The following is a 14,720-nucleotide window of genomic DNA, read 5'->3' on the forward strand; positions in this document are numbered from 1 at the left end:
AGTTAGACTGATTATTTTTTTAATAGAAAAGTGGGTTTGGGCATCATATGACAACACATAATTACAAAATTCATAAAATATTATTGTACTTGTACATAAGTTCCTTGTAAGTAAGTTCCTTGTAAATAAGTTCCTTAGGAACTTATTTAACATTGCATATTAGGATAATATTGATGTCCTTTGTTTTACATCTATTCAGTTTCTGGTAAGTGTCAATTCATCATATACATGCAGTTGTGTTATATTCTAACGCTGTTTTGGCACGATATTGCATCTTAAACCATTTTCTTCTCCTTTGACCCTGAACATAGATACTTTTGGGATGTAGTACTTGGATTTTCTCTTGACCTTCAAAAGAAGCTGCTACATTTTGCTACAGGAAGTGATAGAGTACCTGTGGGAGGCATGGCTGATTTGAATTTCAAGATTTCAAAGAGTGAAACATCCACTAATTGGCAAGTATTTCTTTTTTTTAATTTTTGTTCTTAAATTATTTCCTGGGAGTCCTTATTGCTCTTGAATGTCTTTTTGAAGAAGAGCAAAGAGTATAAGGGAGAAACTGCATAACCTCCATTAATTTGTCTTCAAAATGTTATTAAACCCGTCTATTGATAACATAAATTTAGCTGATGATCGTCTAATACAAAATCAATTCTTCAGTCAGTGTTTACATTCGAGTCCATTAATTTTTTATCTTTGAAGTTTCCTTACATGTTTTAATTCAAAGAAACTGTTTAATTGTTCCTAGCATGACAGCTGAGCTAATGAAAATAGAGGGTGAATCACCATGATTTTTTTCTGAATTTTTAAGTCTGTTTTGTCATTATGAATAGCAGCCCCTGCAGTTACCAAAAAACGCCTTGCATTCTTTCTTGCTGGTCTAAATAAGAATTTTGATTTGCATTGCTGGAAAAGATGTAGCATTCCTTTAGGGTCTCTGGTGAGTAAGTGTATAGCTGATACAGAGGTTGCTCATATGAAATAGGACTGAAGCAACCTTGTAACTTTGTCATGAAAGTTAAATTTTTCATGCCAAGTTCTTATGCTTCTGGTAACCTTTTATTTTGTACTGAAGTGAACAGAAAAATTCCTCATGCTTTCCAGCCAGTATTTTCCTTTTCAGGAGCGGAGAGAGTCAGTTTAAACAATTTGGAAAATTGTATAGATAAACTTACTGGTCTGGAGCTCACTGCTAAGCAGTAATCGTTGGCTTTACCTATGTTTTTCAAACTTTTAAGGTAGTCAAAATACTTTAAAGGAACTACATTTTTAGAGTCAAAATTTTGGGGGGGGATTCTGTGGAGAACTGAAAAAACGCATAGATGAAATCAGATTTAAAACAAGCAAACAAAAATTATCTCATTATTGTGGTATTTCTAATGCTTTAGTCAATTGGCCAATAACTGGTTTCAGTAATACATTAAAGGGACATGAGCAGAAATGAAGATAAATCAGTCAACATTGAATCTCTGTTTAAGTTCATTCTCCTGCAAATTTTTCGTTCTTGCAACTGAGAACACGTTTTAAAATAATGTACATTTTAAAATTATATAGATCTGTGCTGCTGGTTGTTTGTTTCAGTCAGATGGCCTCTACAATGATGAGTATAAGCATGTTGATGTTGTATTGCTCACACAATAGGATCAAAGACACTAATAGCCATAAGAATTCTCAAATTAATATCCAGTTTCCCAAGTTGCCAAATTCTGAAGTGGGACTCCAGTCTGTTTAACAGATGTTTGCTTCGCTGATTAAAGTAGGGATAAAAACAGTTGTTTGTATCTCCAGATCTGGAGTGGGGTTTCACTCTCTTTCAAGAATATCTGCTAATGATCAAATGCCAAACTACTGACTAAATAAAAATGGAACTAGAGAGCTTACTAAAATCACAAACTTAAAATCTAACTTTTAAGTGACAAGAGTTCAGGAATTTTTCAGTGCATTGGGTTAATTCCAAGTTTCAGGTGGAGCTTCAGGTCAACTGGCTGAATAACTGTTTTCATCAGGATAATCTTTCCTAGTGCTGAGCATGGTTTCCAGTGTTTCAATCAGGCAATCCTATGAGAGACCTGAAATATATATGTATTCAATCTCAGCTTTCAGAAGACATTTGCAACTTGCAAAGGGGTGAGAGTTGCAAGCAAACAAATTTTAACCTGAGTACCTGAGGTGCATGTGACCAATAGTGTTGTTACTTATAATATTTCTTGTACACGGTTTCTTACGTAACTGGAAATACGTAGGCAGATAGCAGCACCCTGCTTCTGTTTTGTTACTTAATAAGAGGATGGTTTTGTTTTTGTTTTAGGTTACCAGTGGCCCATACTTGCTTCAACCAACTTTGTCTCCCTCCTTACAAGAACAAGAAAGAATTGAAGCAAAAGTTGATCATTGGAATCTCAAATGCAGAGGGGTTTGGTCTAGAATAAAATAAAATACTTATGAACAGCATTTTTATGTAGCACTCACTCTCCTCTAATTGTGCCTTTAAGCTTTTTGTTATGTCTCTTGATACTGTGCAAGTCTTACTCAACTTATGTATTTTTTAAATATGAAGTGTATGTTTTTTCCTTAATGGCAATACATTTACTGCTTGCTTTGTCACAGAAAGTAGTCTTCTTCATACAAAAAGCTTGTCTATTTGATAAAAGAAACATGATGAAGGCAATTTCAAAGTTATAGTTTGTTTCCGTTTTTCCTTAATAGCACTTTATCATTAATTGTAATTACTTTACATCACATATATTCCACTGGGAAATAATATACAGAATATTTCTTTATTAGCTAGTCCCAGTGGTGGAATGTTTTCAATTAACGTGAATAGTAGAAAAGAATGTAACTTACAGCATGTAGCCATATTTTCACAAAGGCAAACAGGAATTTTAGTCTTTATAAAATGTATGCAGTTTTAATATTCTGGTTTTCCTTCTCAGCTAAACAGGCTGTCTAAGAAGCATGTAAATAACTGCCTGTGAACAAATAGGGTTTTGATAGTGCCATTTACTGCTAAAAATTTATTTTTTATGAATAAGAGGTTTTAGGTGTTCTATATTCAGCTTTTACAGATCAACAGGATTGACTGTAGAAAGAATATTTTAAAAAGTACTTTCTTCAGCTTGAGGGAATTCAAGGCCAAACTACAGATACTAAGCAACTTGGAGGTTCATTCTCTGGAACTGACAGCAACTAACCAGATTTAGTATAGTGTCATGGTAAACAAAACTAGATATTTAAAGTAAATTCCGCAAATGTTGAAATATTTCAGGAAAAAAATTAAATCTCCACCAAATGAAAAACTAATATATAGTTGTTGTGCTGTCATTTTTTGTCAACTTTGTTAAAAGTCTTAAATAAGCTATGACGAGTGAATACAATAACATTTCAGAAGAATGTTGAAGCTTTCATTCGCTTGAGGGTCAGCATTTAAAGACAATGTTTTGTGCTTTTTACTGCACAAACAACATGAAAACAGTTCTTGATATGTGTATTCTGAATTAGTAAATTAGGAGGTGGGGAAAAAACTAGTTCTAAATTGCAGGTGTAATTATAAGTCTGGGTTTTATTCATTAAATGGAAAGAATTTATCAGCATGCAGTATAGTATTTTTTTAATATGAATAGCTACTGTATGTTCTATAGATTTTTCTTTCATCTGAATGAGGCCCAGATCTTTCAAAATATTTAGGCATCCAATTTGCCAGCTTTCCCAGTTGACTTCTGCTGGGAGTTGAATGCTTAAATAGCTTGTAGTGTCTGTACTCAATTACTTACTTGCAATAAGAGTAAAATTATATTCTTGTTTTCCCTTCTTATATAATTTACATACAACCAACATACTTTCACACAGTTGACAAATTAATTTTCCTAATTTGTAATTTCAAAGCTGCTGTGGATTTTCTTCAATATCTAAGTGCAAATTTTATTTTACTCTGTTTCCTAGAGAGAAGGTACTGGTGATTTTACTATTTTATTAACAGACAGATAAATAGTAGGGTATTTCTAAATATTTGTCATTCTATTCATAGTGCTTTCCTTGAAATTAATATTAAAATTTCCATTGACTTCAGCTTCTAATGAAACTAGGTTAGCATGGAGAGTGTTAAAAGCAGCACTTCAAACTTGTGTGTTGTACATTATTTCTTTCATATTAAGCTTTAAAATAAATTTGAATTTACAGGATTTCCAATGTTAAGAAATAAAACTTTCACCACTACACTGAATGAACTAGACAAATTTAAAATTGCTTGAAGCTAACACTTGAATGTGGATGTAGGTAACAAATTTGGAAACAAACACATCCCTTTCTTCTCTCTGTAGAACTGGATTAGTAGAATGTCAGTTTATGAATAAATAACTATACAGTTTATCTGAAAACATGGCAAATTAGCCAAAATATTTTTTTATGGCTTAAGCCCACTTTTAATAATTATCTATTATTGTTAAAATAAAAGCTTTATCTTCTTATTTTCACTGAATTGCACTTTGTGTTGGGTTTAGTTTTATTTATTAATGCTTTTTTTGATTTTACTGTGTAATATTACCTCAGAATTCTAAAAAAACAAAACACAAACTATTGTATTTGCATCAGTTTTTAAATAAGATAGTCAATGACATTTTATATATTTCCTGATGTTGATAAATTAAATAGTAAATTTTGTATTTGTTAAATGAAAGCATTGCACTGTATTTATGAAACAAACCTGATCATTTTAAAAATTTACTTCAGCGATGGTTTTTGTTCTTTTGTCTTGCCCTGTAATCCAGCAAATCTTTTTTTTATCTCCATCATTGTTTTGTAATGTACAAAAGAAATCTGGTTTGTATAAATTTGTTCATTTCTAAGTATCTATTTTTATGTATTAAAATTGTGCAGTCATTAAATCAAGTATTTCAATTACTGGTCTTATTTGATTTCAGATTTCCAAGGTCGATCATAATGGCTTTGAAAACATGATCTATATCTCTTCTTTTGTCTTATTTTTCTTTTGAAAACTTTTCCTTACTATTACAGTTTGGTTAAAACATTGTATGGCTCACTGAAAAGGAAACTTAAGTTTTTAATACCAGGTGTACACCCAGAAGTATATTCTTTATATATAGTCAAAATTACAAGTCTTCTGGTGTATACCATGGTGTAACAATGTTGTATAATAGTGGATCCAAACTGTTTTATATCTTTTTTTTATTTCCCTCAGTTGTAAGATTGTTCTGAGGTACAATGACAGACAGAGCCAAATTGTTGCATGATTTGTCTTTTACCAGCTAATTTTAGCATTTAAATCAAGAGGGACAGGGAACAAGAACATCATGCTTTCCCATGGCTACTGTTAGTCCTGATCACAGGACTAATATCTGACCAGATTTAAACTTCGTCGTCTTCGTACCGCTCGAGCTACCTACAGATGGCAGCAAAGATGAGGATCAAAACCACTTAATTAGAAGTCAGACTTTCCTCTTAATAGTACAGATTAGAAATATAAAAATCTTAAGAATAAAATTTTTAAAAATAAATATTAAGGAAAAAGTTACAAATGTCTTTCTCTGTGGTTGCAGTTAGTGGTGGGACTGGCTAACTTGCTCCAAAAACAAATCCTATATTTCTTATTTTTCACAGATGTGATATTTAATATTCTTTCAGAATCCTTCCCTAAAAAAAAATCTGAGAGATCTCACAGCTTCCTTAATGCCAATTTGCATGCCATAAGTAGCAGACTGTAAGAGTATTTGTTTTTCCTATAAGAGCACCTAGATCTCTTCCAAGATAGTTTCTCTTTTATGTTTGGGTCAAGTAATTTTCCATTCCATTACAATTCTTTTTTTCAAAATCTGTGCTGTTATGTGTGTTGGTGAGGTTCCTTGGACTGCCACAGATGCTTCACTTGTATGTGTTAGAAATGTTCTAATTCATAGTTGTCTGGGTTTTGTTGTTAAATTCATGAGTAAAATTGGGCACCTGGAGATATGCACATTTCAGATGGTTAATTAAATTTTTGCTAAGGCCTTTAAACCCCCCATGGTGTTATGTAAAATATAACAAGGGAACAGGTATCGTAAGGGTTATCGTATTTAGCTATTTCCTGGAGTAGGTGCGTTCCTAACTGTAGAATAGGTATTTGATGCAAAAGTAATTTGTTCTACAAATCTACGTGTAGGAAAGAACTCTGAGGTCAAGGAAGAGGGAGAGATTGCATCTCTGAAGAGATGTTAGAGTAGTTGCTCATTAAATCTGGAAGGGTGGGAGAAGTTCATGTAAACTGAACAGTCCCTAACATAGGTTAGGTACTGGAATCTTCTATAATACTAACACAAAATAGTACCTGTAGGTGTTAGGTTATATGCCTTAATGGTTTTGTTGCATCTTTTAGGACCTAAGTTCTACCACAGCAATACTTCATTTACCATTTTTCTTGTTTGCATCATTATTTATGATTTGATATTTGTAGTGAGTGATGAACAAATTTTCTGATGCACTAGTTTCTTCCAGTGAAAGTTGTCCTAGGTTATATAGATATAAGACTTTAGACAGGTTTAATTTAAGGGCTTCTTGCTCATATGGTGCTTTGACTCCAGAGCATGGTTTCTTACTAACCAGGAGAAGTGCACCTGTTCTCACCGAATCCTTTGTAGCTTTGCACTAGCATCTCTGACTGCTATCACACCATAATTAATAACAGTCCAGGCTCAGTTGGTATCCGTAGGTATTATTGGAAGAGAAGTATTTGTAACTGTGTGCAAGTTCTTCAAACCATCTTGTCAATTAACAAGCTTACCTAATGTTTGTTTAGAGTCTGCTCTAGTTAAGTAGTCCAGAATATTAATTCAGTAGTGGTACAATGGAGAGCAGGCACTGAAAGTGTTCTGTCTTCTGGACAATTAATGCAGCTGGATATAAAGTAGTCAAAGCACCTTCGTTATGAAGACAGTGTGGCTTAAACATGTGCGTATTGGTTTTGGTTGTCTTCTAGTGATTTTAGGTCACCTCACAGCTTATTTTCAAGGACTATGGTGGCAGCATGTAAACTGTTTGGAAGTTTAAATAGCTGGCCTTGATTATTAGCAGGAAGGATGGGTCGATAGGGTAGTCCCATATGCCAGTGTGAGCAGAGAACACAATATTGTCATTTCACTTACCTACTTAATAAGGGATCTTTTCCCAAGTCTTTCTGGATACCAAGGTGGGGGAGTATCCTGCTCAGGTTTTGAAATTAGCTTACAGGACATATTTGGTGATAATAAATGCACCATATTCATTTTCAAGCATTTCACTTCTTTAACAGGAAAAATTATTATGGAAGATGAATGTTACCTATGTATAATAGAGATTACTTTATTAATGCATGAGAAAGAAAGCACAGAATCTCAAATTCATCTCAGATTCTCACAAGAGGAAATAGAAATAGTTGGGACAACCCAGTTAGCTTTCCATTTTAAATAAGCAATTGCTATTTCTCCTCTTCCTAAATGATTTATATCAAGCCATCATAAAAATAAGAGTACATTCACCATTTTGTTTTATCACTTTTCAGTGTTCTGTTTAGCATATTAAATTTTTGGTCAGGTTAATTTTTGCAGCTCTGTGTTTTTCCTAGAAAAGTCATTTTACACCTCTTAAGACACATCATTTCTTTGTAGCCACCTACTGACTTTGAGGGAACTGTGGAGGACTTTTTTGATTTCTCTAGTAAGAACAGAGAGAAAGGTAGCTGGCAAGAAAAAGAGTGTTATTTTGAAATACATAACAAAGTAAAAGCAAGAAGGGGAGGGAGGGTGTTGCGTGATTTCTTGCTTTTTTTTAAATTTTTTTTTATTCCCCAGTTTGTTTTCATGTACCAGTTGATGACTTCACTCCCCCATTGAATGGGGGATGGTAAAGGTAAAAGTACAAAATGGAAGCAAAAATTACTATTATGGTATTTTTCTAGGAAGTAAAAAGACTAAATGTAAAGACAAAGAGAGAAATGGGGTGGATTAGAGCAATGCAGAAACAAGAAAAAATCTTGGGAGCCAAAGAAAAATGCAGCCACTAGTGGAAGAGAAAACCAACCTTCTCATATAATAGCTCTGTAGAAATACTTCTTAGTCACAGAAATCTACTTTTATTCCCTTCTTAATTAATGAGATTTAATTTTTCTAATGATTTAACTGTTTGATTACTCCCTTAGAGAGTATTAAGAATTGAAATTATTTTAATTCAATTACCGTATCAAGTAAGAAATCTAAAATTTGAGTAAACCAGTATATTTCTATGTGCACAACTGTATCGTGCTTTACAGAATTGTCTGGTTGCAGTGAAATCAATAATATGTTCTGCCTCACAGCTCTTTCAAAATTCTAATTTTTGTGATAATTTTTTACATTGAAAGAAAAGCTTTCCCAAACACCAAAAGCACTTGATATTCATGCAGACTGAGGCTTTTCAAGTAATAACATTAATTTGTGTCTGTTGCTTATAAAGAACCTAATTGCATTTTGGTTTGGGTGGTGGTATTCTAGGGTTTAGAATTTATTCAACATCATATTTTTGTATATTGATTTAAAAGCATGAAGCTATTATCTGAGATTGCACATTCTGGAAGGTGAAAACTCTTTCCAGTAGTGCTACTGGAGATTACTGTAAGTCTGTGAAAATGATTCCAAGTTAATAATTACTTTGCTCTGTTAGTTGCCAGATAGGGGCTGCAATCCCCTGGGGTATTATGGCAAAGCTGTATTTGAATTTCTGAGGGGATGTTTGCTTTTGTTCTCTTGGTCATCTCATAACCCATGCTCACGAAGTTCATACTGGTATGGGTTCCACATGCCTACAGATTTTTAAAATGTATTTCTTACACTAAAATATCTAATACCCATTAATTCTTCCTTTCAAACAGTGAATTCATTTTCTTCAACAGTCTATTTTCTTGGCCAAGAACTCAGGCATAGGACTAAAATCTCAATGAAATGAGTTTAGAAGATAGTTTTATTTTCCTGTGCCTGCTTTTAAAACTAAACATCATCCTAACCAAAGCTCTTCAGGCTGTATCAACTCATCTATGCTGAGGGCTGTGTATTCAGTTCCTCATTCCCTGTTTTTTTTTTGTGTAATCTGCTGTTGGCACTGGTATGTAACCAAATATGAGTGATGCAATAGGAGCAAGTTTTTATATTAAACTAATATTTTTGGATTTTTTTAGCTTTGTTTGATTTTTCCCTCCCTGTGTGCTAGCTGTATGTATGTGCTTATTTCATTTGTAACTGCAACAGACACACTTCGTACACTGCAGTTATGAATCTGACAGTGACATTGCTTGTGTCACGTTTCATATCTTACTTCTTAAAAAGAAGAAATTAATGTGATTTTCACTTCCTCATCACTGGGGCACCAATTGATGAACCATTTTTTTATTTCTTACGGTGAAAAGGTACTCTCAGTTTCTTTTGCCCTTTTCTTAATTTATTTGTTGCTAACTTTATTAGCAGAGCTTATTAATTATATGACATAAGCACAGATGCTATGCTTAATCATGCATTCGATTGAAATTTTCATACTTGTAGGTGTACCATGAGGAAGAAATTACTACCTTCATGCAGCATAACCAATCCCTGGCTAATTTCTTCTGTCATTACTTACAGCAACGATCTGTGTTCTTTTCGCAGTAATGCTGCCTTTGACTATCTTCGAGATCTACTGTCATTCATAATACAACAGAGATGTAATTGTAACAAGATAAAGATATAGAAGCTTTCATTTTGAACTTCCCTAGATTACAGAATATTCCCTTTAGGTTATTTGTGACATATTTAAATTTTATCTCTCTCTTTTTTTTTTTTTTCCTAGAGCTCAGGTTTAGCTTTATACTTTCTTAAGACACAGGGTAATTTAAGAGCCATTTTAGAACTTATACGTGAGTTATGTGACTAGCTCTTGTCAGTCCTTATCCTAGCTACATGCAATGTCAATCCTCTGTTTGCAGTACATCTTCGTAAATCAGAATGATTCTCATAGTAATGAAGAGCACGTAGCTAAAGCTGCCAGAAAAGGACAATGAGTTGTTGTGTGTCAGGGGTGCAGCTCAGTCTTGTAAATGTCTTTGCACCTTGTTTGTTTGTTTACAAAGAACAGTTCAGGGTAGTGGCAGGGTTAAGAATAGAAAGTCACTATTCTTCATCTCTCGTTTCTGAGACCTAAGAGAAAAAGTTATGTGGGATAACTCCACAAGTTCCGGATCAGTCATTAAGTCAAATAAAATCAAACTATAATTTGATCTCCCTTTTTCTTGTGATTAGTTTATTTGAGTTACCTTAGGGGTGTTTGCTTTTTTTTTCCTATTAATCTTGTTGTAGCCCATGTTTACCTATTTTCTGCTGGTGATTGGTTTCACATGCTTTTAGATTTTCAGGATTCAGGTATAAATGGAATGGTCAAGCCTTGTTTATGAGACGAGAAAGAAAGCTAGCCTTGTCTTGGGCCATATGAAAACCCACCCTATTGGACAACATTTAGAAGGCTAAAGAGTTAACAATATTTCTCAAGTCTGTCTAAATGGACCGATCTTTAACCAAGCCTGATTTCGGTGCTCTGGGAGACCTCTGTGTTTGCTCAGCCAGTGTCACAGCCTGTTGCTGTAACAGAGCCCCCGCTGAGGCTGCCGTGTGGGAGCTGGCGGTGTGCTTCGCTTGGCAGCACCATGCCAGTGGTGCAGAGAGCTGGCTGCAGCCCTTCGCTTGAGATCTTTTCATGCTTCTCAGTTTTTCACTGTGGAATCATTAGCACTTGTTAATGTCAGCCACTCAGTGAAGGCTACACACCAGCTGAAGCACTCTGAATATGTTGCCTGTATTCTGTTTGATTTCCTGTCCTTGTTCAACTAAGTTTTGCTAGAAATTGGTAAGTGGAGGTGAGCAAAGAAGTTTAAAATGTAGGCTGTTACCAAATTGACAGGATTAGTAGGTCAAATGCAAGTCATTTCTTTTGAAGAAAGATATTTTTTCCCACCTATTATCTGCCTTTTTTAGGTTTTGCTTGTTCATGCTCTTTAGTGTGTTGACATGTAGCTGTCCTAAAAATGTCATAAATGCAAAGCCCTGATGTGCTAAATTTCTGCAATTAGCACTCTTTAATTAGGTGCATGTGGGTATCTCTGTGATGACCTCGCTCAATTTGCACCCTGGTGTCTTTTCAACTCAGGGATCAAAGGAGAAAAATGTGAAGCAGGAGATTCTTGAGTTTTGGACGAATCAGATACTACTGCCAAGTTGCTGATAACTTTTTAAGCTTCATAAATCAAGGCTGGTTTGGAAATGTGCAGTGTAGTTATCATGATCTCATTTGTCTTAATTATAGCAGATGATAAGAAAACAACATCTGTAGCAATTTCTTAGAGCTTTTTGTTAGTCAGTAATAAGTAGCAGAGATTTTTTCCCATAGTTTATCAAACCTAAAAGCAGTGGTATAAAAAGAATTGGAGAAGTATAGCTTAGATTACAGCTTCTTTACAGTTATTGAGTATTACTAGTGCAAAGCATCTAAATAAAGATGTCTTGTATTATCATATGCTGATATATGTTGGGTATTATATCTAGTACCCCTGAGTAACAGACTCTCCAGTTTCCCTCAGTTGCTTATCATAGAATCATAGAATCACAGAATATCCCAAGTTGGAAGGGACCCATAACAATCATCAAGTCCAACTCCTGGCACCACACAGGTCTACGCAAAAATTCAGACTGTGTGACTAAGTGCACAGTCCAAACACTTCTTAAACTCCAACAGGCGTGGTGCAGAGACTCCCTGGGGAGCCTGTTCCAGTGCACAACAACCCTCTCAGTGAAGAACCTTTTCCTGATATCCAGCCTGAACCTCCCCTGCCACAGCTTGACACCATTCCCGGGGGTCCTGTCACTGGTCACTAAAGAGAATAGATCGGCACTTGCCCCTCCACTCCCCCTCGCGAGGAAGCTGTAGGCCGCGATGAGGTCCCCCCTCAGCCTCCTCTTCTCCAGGCTGAACAGGCCCAGTGCCCTCAGCCGCTCCTCGTATGTCTTCCCCTCTAGGCCCTTCACTATCTTCGTAGCCCTCCTCTGGACACTCTCCAACAGTTTCGCATCCTTTTTGTGCTGTGGTGCCCAGAACTGCACACAGTGCTTGAGGTGAGGCCGCACCAGCGCATAGTAGAGTGGGACGATCACGTCCCTCGACTGACTAGCTTATAGGTGGCTTGCAAAGAAAGAACCACAGAAAACAGAAACACACCTTGGTCACTTGCATATAACGAAGAAAAGTTAATTTATTTTTGTGCATTGAAGATTTTTTTGGGGGGGTTGTGTTTTTTTGGTGGTTTTGTGTGTGGATGTGCTTTCTGTGTGTGTCTGTGCATTGATTTTTTGTTTGTTCTTTTTTTTTTGGTAGTGGTGCTGTTCCCAGACTGACCACAAGCAGAGCACGGGATTGCTTTGGCTGAAGGGATTTAAAAAACAAGAGGTAACTCCAGGGCAGTGTTCTAGTTTGTAACCAATCCTTACCTTTGGTATTAGATCTAGCTATGAGTGTAATGCCTATTTCACTAATGACTTAGTTTTATAGCATCTGTCCAAATTTGTTCAGCAAGATAAAGTACATCAGAAATTACATTTGATAAAGTAGCCATAAATTTTATCTCCAGGGTTTTGCATACTTATGACTATTCAAAATTATAGCAATTCTCCCCCATAGCTTCAGAATCTACCTGAGGTTTTGTGTGACCCAAAACTACTGATGAAATTGAATGGGTAACTTCAGCTCATAAATATTTTCCCTCCACGGCTTGATTTACAAAGCAAGGGTGGTGTTGTGCCTTTCTATCCTTTTTATTCAGCGCTCAGGTTGTCATGACATTTGCTGGTGATGGGGAAATTGGCATTCAAGTCTCCCAAGGGCAGAACTTGAATTTGGGTCACCTGTAGCCCAGGGGCTCCTAAATCCATGGTTTACATCAGGCTGAGTAAGCCCGGGCCTCTCATGTTTGAAGGCGAGGGCACTGAAGCAGTCGTAGACAGGTCCGTTCTCTCACCACTGCGAATGGTGCATGAGGTCTAGCTCTTAACTTCAGTGGTTGCTCTTGTTAAGCATGCCCGAATGGAATACAGGCTTCCTTCCTGATTCAGAATGAAACCAGGCAGTGTCCCTTCATCTTGGAGGAGTAAAACAATCTCTACTGCACTTTTACCTGTATTCGATCTCAATCTTTGTTTTATAAAGATGTTTTGGTTTGGTGGCTACACTAAAATATTAACCATACTCAAGGGTCCTGCTCGAAACCATCCTTCTTGCTTGCAAAGAGAGGCATGACCTCAGCAGAGGACAGGAGAGGGCTGGAAATGGGAAAACATTCTGCAACATGTGATAACTGTAATAACTAAAGTAACATCGTTGTTCATTTCTCTGTGTGAAATTCTCCTGGGCAATGTGCAAAAATAACAAAAACAACAAGCCAGAAAGGCCTTGCTGGATGATGATAATGAAAATATTGCAAAAGCCATCATGATAAATTGTTCCGGTAATTACATAGCTCCAACTTCTTTTTTTTATTATTATTATTATTTTATTATTGTACTCAGAAAATGACATATGTTTTATTGTAATATCAACACAATATTCTTCTGTCTGTGGTTAGCTACTTATATAGCATCATAAACCTCATGCAACAAGGCCTTGTCTGGCCTCTGACCCATTCAAGAGATGATTTTCTCCAAGGAAACTGTCTTCTCTCTACGGAGGACTGGTATAGAGTCAAGAGCTGACCCCGCAATCTGGACAGCCCCTAAGTGGAGCAAGCAGGGAACCTTCAGCATCCTCAACACACTTTTTTTTCCCATCAGGTATGGGGTTTATTTCATGATGACGGTTTATATGCAAACAGGAGACTTTATCACCAGTACTTTACTGCTACTTTTCAATATTTCAGTCAGCCTTCCATCCATTGTATAGCAATTCTATATGAACAAATTCAATTTAAGGCATCCCAGAATTTCTGCTTCTATAGCATATGGAGAGATTTGTAAATGTAATTTTTAGTGGGTGTTTGCAGGAGCTGTACCAACCAGTGGATGCTTATGAATGTTTTCTGGGCCATTTCTTCCACAAAACTCTATTCTGGATTGCAGCTAATTACAGAAATAATCTTAACTCTTCTGTTTGGTATATATTTATTGCATATTTTATTAGTAGAAAAACCTTTGTCCTTCAAGTGCTCAAGGAGGACATTCCTATGAAATTTTGGAATCATCTTCATCACAGAACAACTAAGAATTTTGCACAAAAGCATATAAAAGATGGAACCCAAGATGAGTTTCCAGGATCCTGATTCTCCGTTCTGATTATTAGCTGCTTTTTTTCATGCATATAAACGAAATATAGACAGGCAGCTTTGAAGAATACTGTGTTGGAGGGAAAAAAGAAAAAAAAAAAAGATTTTTGGAGTCTTTGTGAAACTTTGCATTTTTAACAGGCTTTCTTAGCTGAAAATAGTCCGTTTTGGTTATAAAGCAGTTTTGCAGAGATAGGTGTTGAGAACGCCGTGCTGTTTGCATTATGAAGCAGAGAGTTCTTATTCAATGAGAAACTCCCACTGATTTCAGCAGCCTTTGGATGAGTCCCATATTTGCCAACTTGTAAAAATGCTGTCAATATAGAATTTAAGTTTTGACTGAAGAAATTTCAGTTTGACAACCCAATTGGCAAAGACTTTAATACAACTATTTATG

The 14,720-nt window shown here is 35.7% G+C and overlaps 1 protein-coding gene across 1 annotated transcript in view; it reads left to right on the plus strand.

Moving 5' to 3' along the window:
* HECTD2 (HECT domain E3 ubiquitin protein ligase 2) overlaps positions 1–4,893 on the plus strand; it is a 34,138-nt gene extending 29,245 nt beyond the window's left edge. The window contains exons 20-21 of the mRNA XM_080597579.1: positions 312–455; positions 2,309–4,893. Of these exons, the coding sequence (XP_080453705.1) occupies positions 312–455; positions 2,309–2,429 (265 nt within the window). The 3' untranslated portion in view covers positions 2,430–4,893. The remainder of the gene's footprint in view (positions 1–311; positions 456–2,308) is intronic.
* The last annotated feature ends 9,827 nt before the right edge of the window (positions 4,894–14,720 follow it).

This window comes from Anser brachyrhynchus (assembly GCF_964034855.1).
Source record: "Anser brachyrhynchus genome assembly, chromosome: 6".
In the NCBI taxonomy this organism is placed as follows: domain Eukaryota; kingdom Metazoa; phylum Chordata; class Aves; order Anseriformes; family Anatidae; genus Anser; species Anser brachyrhynchus.